The sequence below is a fragment of the Panthera pardus genome, unplaced genomic scaffold, assembly GCF_024362965.1.
Source record: "Panthera pardus isolate Hobbes unplaced genomic scaffold, ASM2436296v1 HiC_scaffold_18, whole genome shotgun sequence".
In the NCBI taxonomy this organism is placed as follows: Eukaryota; Metazoa; Chordata; class Mammalia; order Carnivora; family Felidae; genus Panthera; species Panthera pardus.
The window spans coordinates 14,891,190-14,910,551 of record NW_026526743.1 but is presented as its reverse complement, the minus strand read 5'-3'; the positions used below and the strand labels follow the sequence as shown (position 1 = coordinate 14,910,551).

Below are 19,362 nucleotides of genomic sequence, written 5' to 3'. Positions count from 1 at the left end.
ACAGCAGGTATTGGAGAGTAGGAGTGTTGGAACCAGGAAAAATTACTCTGGAAGTAGGGTGAGTGCATTTGGTCTCACCTGTATGAAGGACAAGCTCAGAGGTCAAGGGGTCATGAAGGGAGAAGGGAAAGGAGATTGGAGCCGAGGGAGCAGCCTGAGGGAGTCCCCTACCCTGGCTTCTCTGACATTCCCTTTTGTTCCCTCTGTAGCCATCGTCAGCCAGTGGCAGCAGGAGTCCAAAGAGAAGGTGGTATCCCTCCTGCTGTCCCACCTGCCCCTGCTTCAGCCAGGCAACACGGAGGCCAAGTCGGAGTACATGAGACTGCTGCAGAAGGTGCTGGCCTACTCGATCGAGAGCAATGCCTTCATCGAGGAGAGCCGCCAGCTGCTCTCTTACGCCCTCATCCACCCGGCCACCACACTGGAGGACCGCAATGCACTGGCCCTCTGGCTGAGCCACCTGGAAGAGCGGCTGGCCAGCGGCTTCCGCACCCGGCCTGAGCCTACCTACCACTCACGCCAAGGCTCAGATGAATGGGGGGGCCCTGCAGAGCTGGGCCCTGGGGAGGCAGGGCCAGGCTGGCAGGACAAGCCACCCCGGGAAAATGGACACGTGCCCTTCCACCCATCCAGCTCAGTGCCGCCAGCCATCAACAGTATTGGGAGCAATGCGAACACAGGTGAGGGAGTGGGGGTCCCAGGAGGCCATACCTACTTGAAAAAGGTCAAACTGGGCTCTCTCTCTTTACTTGCTCTTTGGTCCTGGGCAAGTCTCATAACTTATCTGGGCCTCAGCTTTATGAGGCAGTGCAGAGGTTGTGAACTGACATTCCAGAAGCCATATCTGACCTACAGACTTGTTTTGTTGAGCCCAAACACATTGAAACTTTGGTTTTGTCTTATGCTTTAAAATAAATTTGGTGACATAAGAAATTGAGAATTTTCCCCTAAAACTCCAGATTTCAGCTTCTCTTAAAAAGGGAAAAAAAAAAAAAAAATCTGAAAACTCAAGGCTTGTATTCCTATAGCAGCAGTAAGATGGGGTTGAAGGATTAAATATTGTCCACCCCCTTCAGACCCTGCACATGTACCCCAGTTGGCCTCTGGCCCCACCACCTCCCTTTGGGCATGTCTGACACCTGCTTGGCCTCTGAAAGTATTGAGCTAATGGCCAAAATCTAAGGTCCATTCCAGCTTAGACATGGTGGATTTGTGGATGTGGTTTCAGCTAATAGCATCGTTTCTGAGAAATCTGTGTTTGTAAGCCTGTTTATATATAAGATGTAATTCACTCTATATGGTAGTAGTAACGGTAGGTAGTGTTGAGCATTGACTGTGCTGTGAGCACTTTTCTGACATGATCTCGTTTAATCCTGGTCACAACCTTATCATCGGCCTCATTCGATAGATGAGAACACTGAGATTCAAAGAGGAGAAGTCATGTATTCAAAGTTACACACATAACAAGTAGTAGAGCTGGCCACGGTTCAGACTTGGGAAGTCTGACACCAGAGCCTACCTCTGGCCACAATGCTGTTCTCCAACCAAGTGGTCTAGAAAGGGCTATCTTGGTAAGCACCCCAGAGGCTGGGGTGAGCAGTAGGAGCTGGTATTCTAGTGAGTTTTTGAAATACTAGTGGAAATGAACAAGGTAAGGGAAAGCGGGATTTCCAAGACTTGGTGAGATAATATTACCTGACTCCAGGTGAGAGGTTTCCAAGATTTCACCTCAAGATGGCTGGTCCCCTTTGGCTGGCTGGTACTGGCTAAAGCAAGTCAAGAGAGTGGCAGTGAAATGTCATCCATGCCAGTGGGCGGGGTGAACCCTGGGTCTCTGGTACCCAGCTCTGTGGCACCTGGTACACACCTTCTGTCCCCTGAGTATCTTTCTTTCCCCAGTTTAATACGGATGTCCTGGCCACCTGCCTCCCTCCTAGGTGTTGGTAAGAATCAGGGAAAACAGGGATGGAGGGCATTTCTGGCAACTCTGGCAACCCAGAGGGTGTTAGACCTTGTTTTATAGTCTCAGAGCATCATAGTTTCTGGGTCCAAATGGAGAAAATATACTAATAATGATCATTCTAGCTAAGATTATTGAGCATTCGGTCTTTTCCAAAAGCCGTTCTGAGAACTTTATACATACAGATTCTTTGGCTGAGTCACAGAAGAGTCACTTGCCCCAGGTGGTATAGCCAGCATTGAAATCCATGCAGTGTGGCTCCACAGCTCATACTTGTAACTACTCTGCTACATTGCCTCCACCTAAAAGTGACCCTCCCGTAGATGCTCAGACCTCATCAATGGGAGGGGTTACCATGCAGGGTGCCCATACATTTCTTCCTCCCCCCAATAGGAATAGCAGCTATGAAAGGACTAAGCGAGAACATTGTCAGAAAGGGGGTGTGAACCAGAAGAGAGAAAGGAATTGGGCATTCCAGGTAGAGGACATAGCATGAAAGGAAGGCACGGGGTGGCAAATTGGAGTATTCAGACATGTCTGGCTGGGATGGAGAGGTGCAGGGATTTAAATGAGTAATTGCCGTAGCCAACATCCATGTTTACTATGTGCCTGCCCCTGTGCCAAGGACATTACTTGGAAACGGAGGCAGAGGGGGCAAATAAAGTGACTTGCCCAGGATCATAAAGTTAATAGGTGGCAGAGCCAGAATTTCAATGCAGATCTGTCTTGACTCCCAGATCTCAGTATATTAGGGCCACATTCTGGGGGGCCTTGAAGGATAGGGTGAAGCTTTTCAATTTCAAGCAGTTGCAGGAAACAGGAAACCATTAAAATATTTTTGAGTGGGGAGCAGCAAGGACTGGCCTGTAAGGGCAGGCAGGGTGGGTTTGGGGTGCTGCCAAGGACAGACCAGGGTTTCTCGGAGAGCGTGAGGCCCTGGATCTCCGGCCGGCATTCCTGTTTTTATAGCCCTCATGCTGTGGCCGGCCTCCACCCCAGTGCCTGGCCAAGCAGCACTCCTCGGGAACTGCACGATCATTCCAATCAAGATAATTTCCTGCCCTCTCAGCCTTGCCTGCCTTCTTCTTGGCTGAGAGGGAAGGAGGAGGAAGCCATAGGCACCAAGACAGGCCACAGAAAAAAAGAAAAACCTATACCAAGTCCCCTAGGGCCTAGAAGGTGCCATTTTCTGGAAGGCCAGAGCCTTGGAAGGAGCCCTGAGCAGAGGACCCCAGAGGTCACAGCAGAGGTGGAGGCTAGCCTTAGGGGGCTATCAGTGCACTGCCCTTTCCCTCAGGTGATTTCCTGGCTAGGAACATAGATATTGTCATAGATGAGGGAAGGTGCTTTGGAGCCTGTACCAGGCTGGTTGTCCTTCCTGGGCTGAGTTTCAGTGGAGGACTGGCAGGAATTCCAGCCTTTCCATCAGAAACAAGGCTAGGGTTCTTAGGTCTGTGCCTCCCAAACTTGCTCTGGGAACTGGGGCAAAGGGCTTCTGTTCCCTGAGCCTTGATGTTCTCACCTACCCAGGGTGAGGTTTTTTGGCTTCGTTTCCTTGTCTTTTTTTTTTTTTTTTTTGACTTTGGGTACTTTTGGATTCCCTATGCCAAGCTTAGAGGCACCCTCAGGTCCATAGGTGCCCTCTTTTTGGCTTTTATGAAACTGAGGGCTCTTGCGTATCATAACCCTGCACCTGGTCATGGCAGTACAGAAATGCGTGGGTGGGGTTGCCGTTCTACATGAGCCCAGAGTCCAGTGCAAGACGCAGGCTAGTGATGGAGGCAGTAAATGCTAGGCTTGAGGCAGTAATACACGGCCCCAGGGAATGCAGAGGAAGGAGTCGTAGAAGAGGTAACACTTGAGCGAGGAGCGAAGGCTGAAGTGGCTGTCAGGGCAGGGTGGAAGAGCAGTGAGCTAGGCAGGGGGAATAGCTCCATGTGAAGGTCTGGATGCTCGTGGAAACCTGCCCTGTCCTGAGAATGGTTCAAATCAAGTTGAATCCCTTTTTCTACCTCAGGAATGGGATGGATGGAGGGTGTGAAACATCCTGTGGAAGAAGGCCTCGATTCACCCTGAGTCACTGGGCCTCATGGGTGGCTGATTTTAGCTCAGTACCAGAAAAAAACTTTGGCAGGTGGTAAGACCCAATGACAGGGATGTTGAGGAAGCAGTTTATTTATTTCGTTCATTCACTTACTGTACAAATACTAATGAAGCAGCTCCTCTGGGCCAGGCTCCACTGTAATTACTGACGATACAATGATGCCGTCACAGATCTTGTATCGTAGCAGGGGGGTGTACAGTTAATAAGCAGGTAAACAAGTAACTAGGTAAGATCACTTCAGTTTGTCATGGGTGCTGTAAAGAAGATAAGTAAGTGTCCTATGATGGAGTAACCAAGATTGGTGGTGGGCAGCTAGTCAAGGAAGGCCTTGGAAGAGATGTCATGCTTGCCTGAGATGAGATTTGAGGAAGCCAACTGCCAAGATCAGGAAGACAAGAAGAAAGCAAGTGCACAAGTCTGAGGTTGGACAGCTTGAGTGTTCCAAGAACAAATGGGGGGTGGGGGTGGGGGAGTAAAAGCTAAAAAGGCTTGAACTGAAAGGTGAGCTGTGGGAGGTGAGAGGTCAAAGGGTCCAGGTCCTGCCAGGCCTTGTAGGCATGTGGAAGAGTTTGAATTTTATGCTCAGTGTGAAGGGAAGGGATTGACTTGGTCAGATTTGCATTTTTAGAAGGATCAACATGGCTTCTGTGAGGTGAATGGGGCTGTAGGAGGCAAGAAGGAAGGCAAGAAACCAATAAGGAGGCTGTGGCAGTAATTCCAACAAGGGACACCAGTGACTAGGACCAGGGTGCTGGAAGAGGAAGTAGAGAGATTCAGAGATGTGGCGGAGAGCTTGCCGATGGGTTGAGTGTGGGGAGTGAGGGAACGAGCACTATCTGGGAGGTGGTTCCCCTCACACCCCAGGGTCCCTTCCCCTTGTTGGATTCTGGGGCTGAGCGGCCATCCATGGCACCAACCAGGGGGGCACAATCTCCTGTGGTCAGATCTCCAAGCCTGACCTCTTGCCTCTCCCCCTCTGGCCAGGTCTCCCCTGCCAAATTCACCCCAGCCCGCTGAAGCGCTCCATGTCTCTCATCCCCACGAGCCCCCAGGCCCCTGGTGAGTGGCCGAGTCCGGAGGAGCTCGGGGCCCGGGCTGCTTTCACCGCGCCCGACCACGCACCCCTCTCACCCCAGAGCAGCGTGGCCTCCTCTGGCAGTGAGCAGACGGAGGAGCAGGGCTCCAGCCGGAACACCTTCCAGGAGGACGGCAGTGGCATGAAAGGTATGACAGGGGAGGGCAGCACTAGGACCCTCTGAAGAGAGGCCTCTGCATGGCTTAGAGGACAGAAGGGAGCTGGAAGCTTCCAACTTTCACCTTCCTGTCACCCTCTACCCTGCCCTAGGCAGGGACAGGTCTGAGGGGAGGAGAGAGTCCCTGCCCTTAAGGCTCAAGACTGAGCAGAGAGATCCCCACAGGCCCTAGTCTGATGTGGGAGAAATCCGTGCCCTCAGACACCCTGGCCTGACAAGGAAGCCAGGACGCAGTGGTAGCCGATGGAACAGAGCTTCTAGGAAGACTTTTAGGGACATCGATGAGGCCATCCTAGTACATATCCAGTCGAACAGCTCAGGAGGGTCAGATGTCCTGCTGTCAGGGAAGGCCACCTACAAGGGTGTGGCTGGGCAGAAGAAGTGGCTTTTGCACCCTTGGCTTCCCCTTACTCCTCCCAGTTTTCTGCATCTTTAATGTTGCCTCTGGTTTATTCCTGGTTCCTCCCCACAGCCCTCCCTCTGCCCTGGTCACAAGGGCCGGACTCCTGACCTCTTGCTCTCCTTTTCCACAGATGTACCCTCATGGCTCAAGAGCCTCCGCTTGCACAAGTACGCAGCCCTCTTCTCACAGATGAGCTACGAGGAGATGATGACACTGACTGAGCAGCACCTGGAGTCTCAGGTGAAGCCAAGGGGACCATCAGGGAAGGTGTTGGGGGTGACAGCATTTTGACAGTACCCTTGAAGCCCAAGCCTCTTGCATGTCCTCAGGCCTTGTTGGGGCACCCCAAAGTATCTATCCCCTTCTGCCCCTACCACAGAATGTCACCAAAGGTGCCCGCCACAAGATAGCCCTCAGCATCCAGAAGCTGCGTGAGAGGCAGAGCGTCCTCAAGTCCCTGGAAAAGGTGAGGACCTGGTATCCCCATCTTCAAGGCCAGCCGGCTGCCCACTGGCTCTGGGTAGCCTCCCCTTGGGGCCTTCACAGCCCTCAGGTCTGATGTCCAGTGGCCCCAGCCCTAGGGAGGGAGGCCAGGAGCAAGTCAGATCACAGGGGTCACTTGCTTGTGGCTGAGAGGCTCCCCTTTTTGTCCTGGTCTTTGTCTCCAGACTTTGTTAACTCAGTCCCTTCTGTTCCCTCTCTTTTCCATTTCTTAGTGGTATTTCTGGTGTCTGATGTCTGAATGTCTCCCTGTGTGCATGATCTCTCTTTCCGTTTGGTTCTCATCCACTCGCTCCCCTTCCGTATCTGCCTCAGTTTGCATTCCTTGTCCCCTTTTCCTGCCACTTGACTTCTGCTTCCCACCCCCACCCCCAGTGTCTTGATCTGAATCTCTGGGTCTGAATCTGGTCCCATTCTTGGCGGGACCCTGAGACCCCAGCATCAGACCTCCTTGAGCCCCATGGAACGTCACCTCGAGGGGGGAAGAAGGGTATGCACATGCAGATGTGTACGTACGTGTGAGCGTGTAGTGCCCTTACTTCCTTTCTCTAAGTGCTAGGACCCAGGGTTCCACCAGCCCTCTCCGATCTCTGTCTGACCTCGCTTGTATAGTCATTCTACGTAGCTGTGGGGGTCAGCATGTGACCCTGTCTGTGTCCTCCCTACTCAGGATGTGCTGGAAGGAGGGAATCTGCGAAACGCTCTGCAGGAGCTGCAGCAGATAATTATCACCCCCATCAAGGCCTACAGCGTCCTCCAAGCCACCGTGGCTGCTGCCGCTGCCGCCACCCCTACTGCCAAGGATGGGAGCCGGGGGGAGCCACCACTGCCAGGTGCTGAGCCTCCCCTGGCTCACCCCGGCACAGACAAGGGCACTGAGGCCAAGGACCCTCCAGCTGCAGAGAGCTACCCCCCTCCACCAGCTCCAGCTCCCACTGATGGCAGTGAGCCAGCCCCGGCTCCCGTCGCCGACGGAGACATCCCCAGCCAGTTTACACGGGTGATGGGCAAAGGTGAGACCCCCCCCCCCCCGAGACCCCTCAAGAAGTTCGGGGACAGGGAGCCAAGTGAACCAGTCGTCAGGGATCCAATCCAAGTTAAATGGTGGGAACAGCTTTTTTAGAGTACCCTGGGAACTAGATCACTTCAGAGAGTAGCTGAGACTCAAAGTAGCAAGTGTGTCCAGAGCAGAACGTCTGCCCTCAGGTGTGTCCAGGTTGATGGTACGAGACAACTTTTACTTACCTTCAGAGTGTCTCCAGCCCGAGCAGAAGACCGGACAGTGTGTCGGTGGAAGTGGTGTACAGTCGGTGCGAGGCAAACCCACGGCTTCTTTCACAAGGAACTAAAGTCCACAGATGGATATGTTGAAACTCATAACGGGCTCAGCCTTTCCTAAGGCAGCATGGCATAGCAGATTTTACACTTGGGTCCATATCATTTTAGCTGTGTGACCTGGGGCAAATGATTCAACTTCTCTGTACCACTTTGGTGGGCTTTTATATCCTAACGATAGCCAGGTGCCGTGCTTGGCACATAGCTAGAGCTCATCCAGCCTGAGTTTCCTCTTCCTCCGATGCTGGCCGGCAGGGACCAGGGGAGCTAGACTATGGCAGGGGACGTGCTGGGGCCGACCTTCCTTTCCCCTGTCCCACAGTGTGCACCCAGCTGCTGGTGTCCCGACCAGACGAGGAGAACATCACCAGTTACCTCCAGCTCATTGAAAAGTGCCTGACTCATGAGGTGAGGCCTTCTCTAGAGTCCCAAGAAGGGAAGGGCTGCCCTGTCCCTCTCAGGGTCCACATCCCTCATGTGGTCCTCAGGGCCCTGCCCGGCTGGCACCCACCCTCGTCTCTCACCAGTGTTGGCTTCAGTGGGTACCCTGTGCTCTCCTTCTCAGAGCCTTAATACCTATTCCTTCTTTGGGAGCCAGTTTCCCCTCCCTGCTGCTGGTCCCTCGGCTCTCACTTCCAGCGTATACACCTCAGGAACGCCTTCACTGGGCCTCCGCGGCAGATCAGTCTTCTGCTCCTGGGCTTCTCCCTCACAGGGCTCGTCACAGTTTAGATCACGTGTGTATTATCTTCTCAACTAAACTGTGAGCTCTGTGTGCACAGGTCACCCCTGCGTCCCAGCATTGCCTGGCACCGAGCAGGCAGTCAGTAAATGAGTGGGTGAGTGGAAGGCAGATCTGAAAGCGTACCCTCCCTGCCTCGCCCTCCCAATCCTAGGCGTTCACGGAGACGCAGAAGAAACGGCTGCTGTCCTGGAAACAGCAAGTGCTGAAGCTCCTGCGGACCTTCCCGCGCAAAGCCGCACTAGAGATGCAGAGCTACCGGCAGCAGAAAGGGTGAGCAGGGGGTGGGGGCGGGGGCACAGGGACCTTCCTTCCCTGGGCCCTCGTTGGTGGATGGAGAGCGCGGAGAGGGTCACTGGCGTGGCGGGCCGGGAATTGGTTGTCCTCATTCAGTCCGCTGAGCGGCCTTATACGAGTCACCCAGTGAAGACTCTCCCAGAAGAAAATCAGGGTGTGTTCTGACCACCAGAACAGGGTGCCGAGCTGGCAAAAAGCACCCGTCCCTTTGCCTGTCCCTTGTTCTCACCTGCGTGCAGGGGGCTCTGAGGTCCCTTCGCACCCCAAATAGTAAATATCGCATTTGAGAGTTGAAGTTAGGAGAAGTGCTGTGAGTGGATGTGAGGAGACCTTTGTTTGCTCCTGTCTCCATCCTGGGGGTACCTTGGGGCAGGAGAAGAGAGCGTGTGTGATGCAAGGGCTTGGACGGGGAGTCCTTGCTCGGAGCAGGTCTGTGTTCTGTCCTTCCCATGGGGATTGTGGGGGGAGGTGAGGAAGGGACGGACAGAGGGGCCCCATCCCCGTCCACCTAAACTGACACCCTGCCTTCTCTCTCACAGCTGGGCGTTCGGCTCCAACTCGCTTCCCATAGCTGGCTCTGTGGGGATGGGGGTAGCCCGGCGGACCCAGCGGCAGTTCCCCATGCCTCCCCGGGCCCTCCCGCCCGGCAGGATGGGCCTTCTGAGCCCTTCGGGCATTGGGGGCATCTCCCCGCGACATGCCCTCACTAGCCCCAGTCTTGGGGGCCAGGGCCGACAGGTGAGCCGGTTGGAAGCAGAGGACGTGGCACTTCTGGGTTTGGGGTGGTGGTGCCTGGGCTGTGTGTGTCCATATCTCTGCATCTGGGCCCGGCTTGGAAGGGAGAGGCTCCTTTGCCAGCTTCATGGCGCCTGGGCCTGGGACTCTTCCCTCTCAGCTCACCGCTTTCTCTTTTCCCGTGCCCCATGCAGAACCTGTGGTTTGCCAACCCCGGAGGCAGCAACAGCATGCCCAGCCAGAGCCGCAGCTCTGTGCAGCGCACCCACTCCCTTCCGGTCCATTCGTCGCCCCAGGCCATTCTCATGTTCCCTCCAGGTAAACTGCCCCTACCCATGGGGCTCTGCCTCAGTGACACCCTAGGTGGCCTTTCTCTCAGTCTGATTCCCACTATCCTTTCTCATCTGCTCACCTCTCCTTATACCTCCCGCCACTCTGCACCCATCTTCCCACGTCGTGGGTTTTCCTGTACCCTCCCCCATCCCACTTCAATTTTCTTTCTCAGATCCTGTCTGCTTTCTCTCAGTCTTTCTCTCCCCTACTCCCAGCCCTGCATCTCCTCACCTCTCCCTCCCTGTGTTGCAATCTTAAGGTCCTTCTTGGTCTCTATCACCATCTCTTTAGAAGTTCATTAAATACTCAGTCTGGAAGGGGTGGAGGGGATGAGACAGAGCGTCAAGGCCTCTGTGGAGAGGAGTCCTGCCTGTCAGTGCACTGGGAACCAGTGGGAATTCTTTCAGGCAAGAACCAGGCAAGAGTCAGTTCTTGGTTCAGGTCTACACTAAAGGATGATGTAAGAGAGCGGTTTTCCCTCTGTTCACAGGCCAGCCGAGAGGTGAGAGAGCAGAATGAGGTGAAGTGGGCAAAGGGAGGTTAGAGGAACGCTAGCCTCGCCTTGCTCGTCAAGGGGGGGTGACCCCGCCCTGGGCCGTGCTGGGCCTGCTGCCGGCCATCGAGGCCGCAGAGGCAGATGCGGCTGGTCTGGAAAGGGCTGCCTCTGGAGAGATCTTACATTTGCGGCCGAGGGTGGCGCCTGGCTGGCTCATCAGTAGAGCATGCAACACTTGACGTTGTGGTTGTGAGTTCGACCCTCCACATTGGAGGTAGAGTTTGCTCAAAAAAAAAAATTTTTTTTTAAATGTTTTATTTATTTTTGAGACAGAGAGAGAGCATGAGCAGGGGAGGGGCAGAGAGAGAGGGAGACACAGAATCCGAAGCAGGCTCCAGGCTCTGAGCTGTCGGCACAGAGCCTGATTAGGGGCTCAAACTCACAAACTTAGAGTTTGTGAGATCATGACCTGAGCCGAAGTCGGACACTTAACCAACTGAGCCACCCAGGCGCCCCCCCACAAATTTTTTTAATTAGATTTGCAGGTGACCCTAAGCTCTTTGTGTCATAAACTGCCAAATCGGTGGAGATTTTTAATTTAGGAGATTACACGAAGTGCCATCTGTCACAGGCAGAGGCCCTGCCACTGTGTTCATCTTAGCCTAGGACTTGGCACGTGGTGGGCCTCTGTAACTGGTGCTAAATGGCTGGATGGATGAAGTGCACGAGCAAAACATTGAAACCGTTCTTTTTACGGGCGTGCTGTGTGCTGCGCTGTGTGTCCAGCAGCTCTCCTGCGCTGGCAAATCAGAGCCTCCCGGCTGCACACATGAGGGCGCCGGTGTCATTCCCATCAGATCAGTCGTGAATCTGACACTCAGGTGACTTGCCCAAGGTCAAAACATTTTTTTGTTAAGGAGAGACAGGTGTCTTTACACGGTCTGAGCTCAGGGTTCATTGGGAATGTGACGACAGGTGAGGCTGGAGAGGGGAGCAGGTCCTCTGAACTCAGGCAGAAAGCTCAGGCTTCCTCCCTGTAGCAGTGAGGAGCCAAGGGAAGGGTTTTAAGCACTGCGGGGTGGGGTCAGGGCAGCTCAGGGAGGTGGGTTGTTTCACCAGAGCAGGAGACCCTTTTGAGAGGTGGTTTGAGGACAAGCCCCATGGCTGCTGTCCTGATTTGCCCCGCCTGCTGGGCCTGCCCAGATGACATCCAGCCCAGAGAAGCAAGTCCAAGTGGGGATGGGAAGGGTTCTAATGAAGCTTCTGCACCAAATACAGAGTCCAGGAGCCCGGGGCTGCCCAGTGCCTGGGGCAGATGCCCAGACTGTGCCCGAGGCAGCATGTAGCGTGTGGCCTCCAGGAAGCTCCCTCAGCTTCACATCACTTCCTCGGTCGGCTGATCAGGCTTTGTCGGCATTGCTAAGCCTCTGCCTGCGCCATGACGCACCCAGGCCCGTCTGGGTCCTTCATCTCTGCTCGGTCATACTTTCTGTCTGGTGTGTGCCATGTCTCACGCACAATTTTTCGGTCTCTTGCCACTCTCTCCCTCCCTCCTTTCCCTCTTATCGGTGTCAGCCCCTCCCCCATGCCAGCCCATCCAGTCCTTTGTCTCCTGGGTTCTGCTTCCCACCTCAGTTCAGTCCTCACGCCTCCCTTCTCTCTCGCCCTCAGACTGCCCGGTCCCTGGGCCTGACCTGGAGATCAATCCCACTCTGGAGTCTCTATGTCTGAGCATGACAGAACACGCCTTGGGTGGTGAGCATTTCCTCTTTCCCTGACCCAGCTCCCACCTACCCAGCAGCGTCTCCACCTCTGAACTGAGCAACTCAGAGCAACCTGAGGGGTCCCTAGGGGAGGCCAGCCTCCAGGGAGGGCCTGACTGGGATGACAGGCTACCCGAGCGCCTTTTCTTGGGCCTCCCGCCAGTTCCTGATCTTCCTCCCTTCCTCCCTTTCTTATCACAGATGGGACAGACAAAACCTCCACCATCTGACGGGACCCACAGCCCAGCGCACCCATAGGCTCCCTGGGCGGCGGGCGGGGGCCAACCCCCAACGGGCTTCTCCGCGACAGCGAGAGGGTGGGCTGGCTCAGCTATACATTCTAGTATTTTTCTACTCTCTCACCCTTTTAACTTTTGTTTAACATTGGCACACGCCTTGCTCACTCCCAGGCCCGTCAAGGGGTCTCTGCTGAGGCTCAGGGAGGTAGGGGGCAGCCAGGATAAAGGGGCAGGGACTGGCCAGCCCGACTGCCCCTCCTTCCCTCCCTCGTTCCCCCACCCGGCCCCGTCCCACCCCTGCCTCCTCCAGACTGCCGGCCCCCTGCCCCTCCCAGGGGAGCAGCTCCCCCCTATCTTGTGGGGCCTGCTCAGAACCATCTGACATTTGTGGAGAGAGAAGTGGGGTACATAACCTGCTCTCCTGGATGTTATTTGGGAGGGGCTGAGGTGAAGGTGGTGGATGAGTGGAGGAGCCTCTTTTCCTCTCCTCTCCACCTTCTTCCCCATTCTCGTCATTCGCAAGGACAGGAGCCACCCTCCTTTCCCTCACTTCCTTTTGCCCTGTTTATCAGAGGTTCTCTACAATTAATTTCTTAGGCCTATTTAAGATGCATATTTATATAGTTCTTAACGGTTTTTCTCTCTGATCATTCCCTCTCATTTTTAGAATCCCCAGGCCTCTGAGCCAAGAAAGTGGCAGGGGGAGCCTGAATTTTACAAGGGGAGAGGGCAGAGCCCCCTCCTCCAGACCCCCTAGCCCTTCCCCACTTCCCCCCAGCCCGGGCTCCCCAGATGCAGTGGTTGAAGGCCGGGAGCCAGGGCAGCGAGTGAGGTCAGGAAGTCTGTTGCCTTAACATCCCCTTCCCGCAACCAACACACCCTTGTCCACTCCCGGGTCTGGTTGCTAAAGACTTGGGGGTAAGGAATAAGGGAAAGGGGATTGTTTGGTTTTTGGTTTCTTTCCCCACCCCGCTTTTTCTTTCATCCTTCCCCTACCCCCCATTCTGTCATGACCTCACTTAAGTGGAACACTATATCATAACCCAGAGATTTGTCCCAGCCGTGGAATCATACAAACCCTCTGGTCTCTGTTCCTGCTGAGGGGTTGTGCTGGGGCCCAGGTGGAGGGAGGGGATTTGGGGGTTCAGGCTGTGGGGAAGCCAGGGTCCCCTATTCCAACCCCCTCTTCCTACTCAACCCACCCCACCCCCCTCACTGGGACATTCTCAAGCTTTTCACACCGAAAAGGAAAAAAAAAATGTTATTTTTAGATACATTTTATGAATAACTTTTGTTATGAATATGGCTGGTAACCATTGTGTATGTTATTAAAGATACAAAATGTTGGGAAAAAACAAAAAACCAAAAAAAAAAAAAATTTTAAAACCACCGCCCTCCCTGCACTCTCACCCCATTCCCCAGACCTTCTTGCCTCTGCCCTCCTGGTCTGGCCCTCCCTCAGCTCTGAGCCCAGGGAGGGGGAGGAAGCCAGGGGGGAGGGTGGCCCTGGGGATCTGCTAAGGTCCCCACCTCCTCTCCCAGTGCCGGGCTGGGTGGGGTGTCAGGTTTATTTATGTACCTCTTGCACACTCATCAACCTATGCAAGTCCCCACCCCGGCCCCGCCATGTTTCTGTGCCTTTGCTCATTCCCCTCAAGCTCCCAGGGCTTCTCCAGTCCCCCTCCCAATAGCCCCGGGAAGTGGGATGGACAGGGGCCACCTCGTTTGGAATCAGCAGGGTGTCCCTCTTACAGGACCCTCACCGCCTCCCAGCCAAGTCCTGTCTTCTTTGCTACCCATCAGGGTGAGCAGGTTCTGCCTGGCACTGGGAGGTGGTGAGGGACACCCCCCCCACACCCAGCGGGAGGCAAGAGCTGCCCCCCCCCCCCCCCCCCACCTGACAGCAGAGTGTGCAGGACGCAGGCGGCCCCACTCTGATGGGCAGGACCCTGACCCTCTTCTGCTCCAGCCCCTCCCCAGGCCCCTACGCCCCCCCCCACCCCACCACCATGATTTCACCCTCCCTCCTATCCCCAGCCCCACTGGCAGAATCAGCTTTGAGTAACTGTACAGTTTTTCTCGCTGTTGGAGAAGACTTACTTGTTGGAGTTTCACTTGTTTAATGGTCTGGGCTTATTTTGGAAAAAAAAAAAAAAAAAACAAGAAACAAAAACAAAACAAAAAAAAGGATTCTGACCTTTGTTATGCTACATTTCATGGAAAACCTAGTGGCCTTGACCTGAGGCCTTGGAGCTCCTGGGGTGGGGGGAAGGAGAGGTGTAAGCCGAATGAGACCATAGGGCTGGATGGGGGAGTAAAGGGAAAGACATTGGCTTTATTAACAGCAAGGCTTGCAGAGGAGGGAAATGAACAAAGCGAAGGGCTCGCAAATAGACCACCCGAAGAAAAGTGCCTTCCTGCGCATAATAATCGCATTGTAATCGTGTCTGCACCAACCCTGAAGGACCTGGGACTCAGTCACTGTCACTGTCGGCTTCACTGGAATCAGAAGCTGCTGCTTCACTGCCATCCTCCTGGGCTGAGTGCTCGCTGCCACTGGGGAAGGGACTGGCGCTGTGGCTCCGGCTCCGCTGGCCACCCCCGTCACTGCCGCTGTCCGAATCATTATCACTGCCACGGGCCTGGCCTCTGTCCTCATCATCAGAATCCGCATCGTCTTCTGAATCCGCATCGCTGCCAAAGATCTCCTCTTTGTCCCGAGCGGCCCGGGCCTCATCCTCACTGCTCTCGTCCTCGCCGCTACCACTCTTGTCACTTGCCTCGTCCCTGTCACCCTCTTCCCGTTCGCTCTCACTGCCTGAGCGCTCATCCTCGCTGCCTTCCTTCTCACTGCTGCTGCCCTTCTCTCTCTCCTCATCTGTAAAGGAGCAGAGAGACGTGAGACCCAGTTCCCAGTTTCCCACCCTTCCCAGGGCTCCTGGGGTTCGGCCTGTCCAGCTTTACCTGAGCCCCCAGCTTCTTTCTCTTCTGTCTCCATCTCTTCTTCCTCTTCCTCCTCAGGTTCATGGTTCTCCAGTTGGGCCTTCCGTGCTTCCTGGAAGCAGCATGGTTGAGGGGAAGGAGGGTGTTCTGTCAGGCCTCTGCGTCTCTCCCTACCCACCACCACTCTCTACGGGTGCCCTGGGCCAGTGATGTTTGTTACCTGGGCTTCTAATTCCTTCTCGTTCATGTCCCGGTGCTTGACCACAAGCAGGGCATTGGTACCCGACTGAACCCCAGCCTTTGCCCGGCGTTTACTCAGGCGGACCCTGCAGCGGGCACGGTGGTGGAGAGGTGTGTGTAGAAAATGCATCTGAAGACCCCACTCTGGTATCTAGTCTGACTTGGTTTTTACTTCCTTACCGCTGCTTACTCCAGAACAGACCAGAATAAATGCGAGTTCGATAAGGGGACTAAACTTAGGGGTTGGATACAAGGGAAAGGAAGGGTAATAGTTCCATAATCTCCTGTACTTATAAAGCGTCTACGCGTGCACGCACACACGCATACACACATAGGAGCATCCATAAGAGATTTTTAAGGCGAATTAGTTACCAACACTTAAAGCACAGAATCTAGATTGCTGGCTTCTGGAAAATGTTAATCTATGGCCCCACTGGGACTTCCCCTCCCCCAACCCCCATAGCATAGTAACAACAGGTTGGAGCCCTTTGCCGGGCTAGGTCATGGTGCCTCTTGGAGGTTGCCAAGAGCTCCAGGTCACCCAGAGCCCACCCAGCCCACTGTGCCACCTTTTACATAGGATCAGAATTTGTGACCTCTGCTTTCAACAAACCCAGGATCACACTTTCTTTCCCAACCCTCAAATTATACCAAGGGCTCTAGCACAGGAATAAACTTAGCTCTCGGGGGAGTTGGGCAGGAGGTCACATTTTTAATTTGGGTATCTAGGATTTCATTTAAACTATTTATGCTAATTTTACATATTACTCTGTATTTTGCCTACGTTTACTTTCACGTGAAGTCTCTTATTGACATCAGAAGAAACTTGGCTATCTACCCTACAAAAAAGCTCAATCTTGAGATTTCTTTCTGGGCTCTCATGTTAAAACCAGGCCCGGGTCACATGCTTGAGCAGGCTTCTGCTGCTCTTACTGAAAATGCACACAACCAATCCTTACGTACAAATGACCTCCAAGGTAGTTCCCACATACCCCAGGACCTTGATTCTAAAGCACAGGCCCAGGCTAATCTGAGGGAGGAGTGTGCCAAGTACCTGGTCTCCAACTCATTGTAGTAAACCCCGTCACCCTCCCGGAAGATGAAGAAGTAGTTTTCTTCGTAGCCCTTGCTAGCTTTGTTCTTCACGTTCCAGTTGTACTCCCGAGCAATCTTGTAGTCATACCTGGTGAGGGGAACAAGGTCAGCTCCATTTCTTCCTTATGGAGGAGAAAAGACCCAATTCTCAGTCCCCAAAACCCCACACCCCACGCACACATCATCTGGTGCATAGTCCATCTCCTCCTCCTGGTCCCGCTTTCGCTTCTTCAGTGTCTCTTCCACAGGCAGGAAATAGGCCACAAACTGGTTCCCTTCCTCATCCATCATGCCTCTGGTTGGGAGAAGAACAGTGAAGAGTGAGGACAAAGGGGCAATGAGAAGCAGGTCAAGGTGGGCAGTGGGGCCACTTACTTACCTGATCATGGCCTGAGACATCATCTCCAACGCAGCTGCACCACTTGTGTCCTTGGGGGCTGGGTCTGAGTCAAAAATTACCTGAGCGCATGGGTTGATCCACATCTGGGGGACGGAGAGCACTGGGATCAGACTGGGACGAGCAGAGATGGCAGGCTACCTCTCTCTGCCTCCTGCCCTGGATCTGACCTTAAAATCTGGGAAGACAGGCATGACCTCCACCGGTGTCACTCGGGGCTTGCTGTAATGCTGGGAGATCTGGTGGGGTCAAAAACAGGGTGAGGAGGAGGATGCGGAGCTCTGGAGCTGCACCTTGGTCTGCCTCCCACCCCCATCCCATCCCGGTCCCTCAGTTAACTGATTTCTGGGCGTCCTCAAAAGTCTTCTCGATGGCTGTGATCTGGCTATCTCTGTCTTTGTATATTTCTTCTTCAGTGAACTGTTGCTTCACAGAAACCCCAATCCTAGGAGTAAAGAGAGGCTTTTAGGAGTCACTGAACACACCTGAAATCTCCACTTTTCCCTTCCTACCCACCACAACTTACTTGACCTCAGGCTTCTCATTGGAGATGCCATAACGATTGAACTCGGTGGAGATGTACTCTGTCTTCCGCATCCACGGCACCACCTTCGCATGCTGCTGGGATCTGGGGTGGAGTATTAGGCACCAAGGACCCATCACCCTCCTCCCATCATAGATCCCCCGTATCTCCAGTCCCCCCTCCACACACACACTCACCTCTTGGAGCTTGTGGGAGCTTGAATCTCCTCTTCCAAAAGCTTCTCATCAGCTGGATCTAGGAGTACTAGAGGAGAACAAGGGGCCAGGAAGACTATGAGGGAGGTCCTAGCCTTTGCTGGCCTAGTGCAAGCCCTCCCTGCCTTCTCACACACCATTTGGGTCAATGCGGTAGGTGTCAGGGTTGATAAGGTCAATGGTGACCCCCAGGTCTGGCTCAGTCAAGAGGTCGTGTTTGTGCTGTTTTTCCAAGGAAGTTGCTTTGTACTGGACGAACCTGGGTGGGGAAACATACCCATTATGGTTTCCTGATTCCAGCTTTACCCTTCATATCCCTGTTTCCCAGAGCCCAAACTTCTGCAGGGAAGAACTCAAAATGCAGTGCCTCCCCCCCCCCCCCATGTTAGAGTGAGAAGGCTGGCTCTTCAATGGGTAAAGACTTAGACACCGATGGTTTTATTCATTAAATATTTATAGAGCACCTACTACCATATGCCAGATACTGTTCTAGGCTCTGAAAAAAGCGGCCAACAAGAGAAGCAATTCTCTCTCTCAAGGAACTCCTGTTCAAAGTGGGTTATTTCACCATCCTCCATGTCACTCTCACCTGTTCTGGTCAAAGGGGTAGGTGATGAACTTGGGGTCGAAGGGGATGTCAGGGAGGCTATTGCAGTACTTGACTCGGCAGACCACTCCAGACCTGGGAATACAGTAGCTTCAAACCTAGCCCCTGCTGCCCCACCTCTGCTCCCAGCCCCCACGGGCCCATCCCTCTGAGAAAACACAATGGGGCTCACCTCTCAGGCAGAGTCCGGTGAGAATTGGGTCTGGTAGGTAAGAGAGAAAGACATTGACAGAAAGATGAACAGGATTTACAGAAGGGGGGGGGGGGGGGGCTCCAAGCTTTTAAAAGAGGGGAGAAGGGGGTGACAAATGCTAATCCCTTTTGGGAGGGGTGCTCCAAGTACTTTAATGGAGGGAGTGTAGTATTTTAACTCCTTTTAAAAACAAGTGTCTGCAGATGCTTCCATGAATGAAGCCAACTGCTCAATCCCTTTTGGAGGGGATGTCTTCAAGTGCTTTAATACAACTACGTACTCAATTGATTTTGGAAAAGGGGGTCTCCAAACGCTTGACTGGAATCTTAAAAGCACAATCCCTTCTACTTAGCCTCCCAAGAGTCTAATCCCTGAACTCCATGGCAGGGAGAAGGGAGCAGCACCCCACCCCTGAAGGAACCTACCCCCCTATGTCAAAGGTGAGCGCTCGGTGACGTCACGGCGTTCGCGGGAGGGGTATGACATCACGGACAGACCTGGGGGCTGTTGACGTTGTAGGATACCCGAGCCCGACCCCCCGCCTCGCCGAAACCTGAATAGACCCAGAGGAAAGCGGTGCAGCCAGGTGGCGTGGCGCCTACCTGTGGCCATCCTCCCGCTGGGCCTGGGTCTGGATGGTGGGCGCCATGGCGACAAGGCGAAGGAAGCCCGGACGGGGTCCTTGCTGAGCCGCGGGGAGAGGCGGAAGGGTGTACCGACGTCGGCGGACGCCTAATCCGAGGGAAGGCTCGGGTTGGCGCCGCTCTCTGAGGAAGCAGGGTCGGAATGATGTGGGCTGGTGAGAAGAGTTCCTGTAGAGACTCAGGTAAACGCGCAGGCAGCGCCAAAGACGGACTCGCAGCTCCGTCTCCACCAACTGCCGCCAAGACGCTGAGGACCCGACAAGTAGCCTCAAGCTGCGAGGCCTTCTGGGAAATAGAGTCCGTATTAGACCCACACCCGGATTGGTAAATAGCTGGGTAAAGGG

At 54.2% G+C, this 19,362-nt stretch overlaps 2 protein-coding genes across 2 annotated transcripts in view; one reads left to right on the top strand and one right to left on the bottom strand.

Moving 5' to 3' along the window:
* Positions 1-15,486, top strand: part of SAMD4B (sterile alpha motif domain containing 4B) — a 38,564-nt gene extending 23,078 nt beyond the window's left edge. Inside the window, exons 3-13 of the mRNA XM_053905959.1 lie at positions 210-680; positions 5,049-5,288; positions 5,851-5,960; positions 6,100-6,186; positions 6,892-7,234; positions 7,879-7,964; positions 8,453-8,571; positions 9,135-9,333; positions 9,525-9,648; positions 11,831-11,914; positions 12,124-15,486. Of these exons, the coding sequence (XP_053761934.1) occupies positions 210-680; positions 5,049-5,288; positions 5,851-5,960; positions 6,100-6,186; positions 6,892-7,234; positions 7,879-7,964; positions 8,453-8,571; positions 9,135-9,333; positions 9,525-9,648; positions 11,831-11,914; positions 12,124-12,152 (1,892 nt within the window). The 3' untranslated portion in view covers positions 12,153-15,486. The remainder of the gene's footprint in view (positions 1-209; positions 681-5,048; positions 5,289-5,850; positions 5,961-6,099; positions 6,187-6,891; positions 7,235-7,878; positions 7,965-8,452; positions 8,572-9,134; positions 9,334-9,524; positions 9,649-11,830; positions 11,915-12,123) is intronic.
* Positions 14,477-19,273, bottom strand: PAF1 (PAF1 homolog, Paf1/RNA polymerase II complex component). Its single transcript, XM_019432026.2, has 14 exons — positions 18,977-19,273; positions 18,354-18,383; positions 18,164-18,256; positions 17,712-17,833; positions 17,557-17,623; positions 17,363-17,464; positions 17,176-17,281; positions 17,007-17,075; positions 16,819-16,922; positions 16,618-16,734; positions 16,399-16,527; positions 15,325-15,430; positions 15,126-15,216; positions 14,477-15,039 (listed from the first exon to the last, which is right to left on the bottom strand). Exons 1-14 carry the CDS (start codon positions 19,021-19,023, stop codon positions 14,636-14,638), a joined length of 1,587 nt encoding a protein of 528 aa, XP_019287571.2. The 5' UTR covers positions 19,024-19,273; the 3' UTR covers positions 14,477-14,635.
* Between the last annotated feature and the right edge of the window lie 89 nt (positions 19,274-19,362).

Excerpts from the sequence above, each read along its gene's own strand:
- PAF1 (XM_019432026.2), bottom strand. The coding sequence starts at position 19,023 with ATGGCGCCCACCATCCAGACCCAGGCCCAGCGGGAGGATGGCCACAG. Across the intron at positions 18,384-18,976 it reads CAGCGGGAGGATGGCCACAG|ACCCAATTCTCACCGGACTC; the intron begins GTAGGCGCCACG and ends CTTACCTACCAG. Across the intron at positions 17,624-17,711 it reads CTACCGCATTGACCCAAATG|TACTCCTAGATCCAGCTGAT; the intron begins GTGTGTGAGAAG and ends GTTCTCCTCTAG.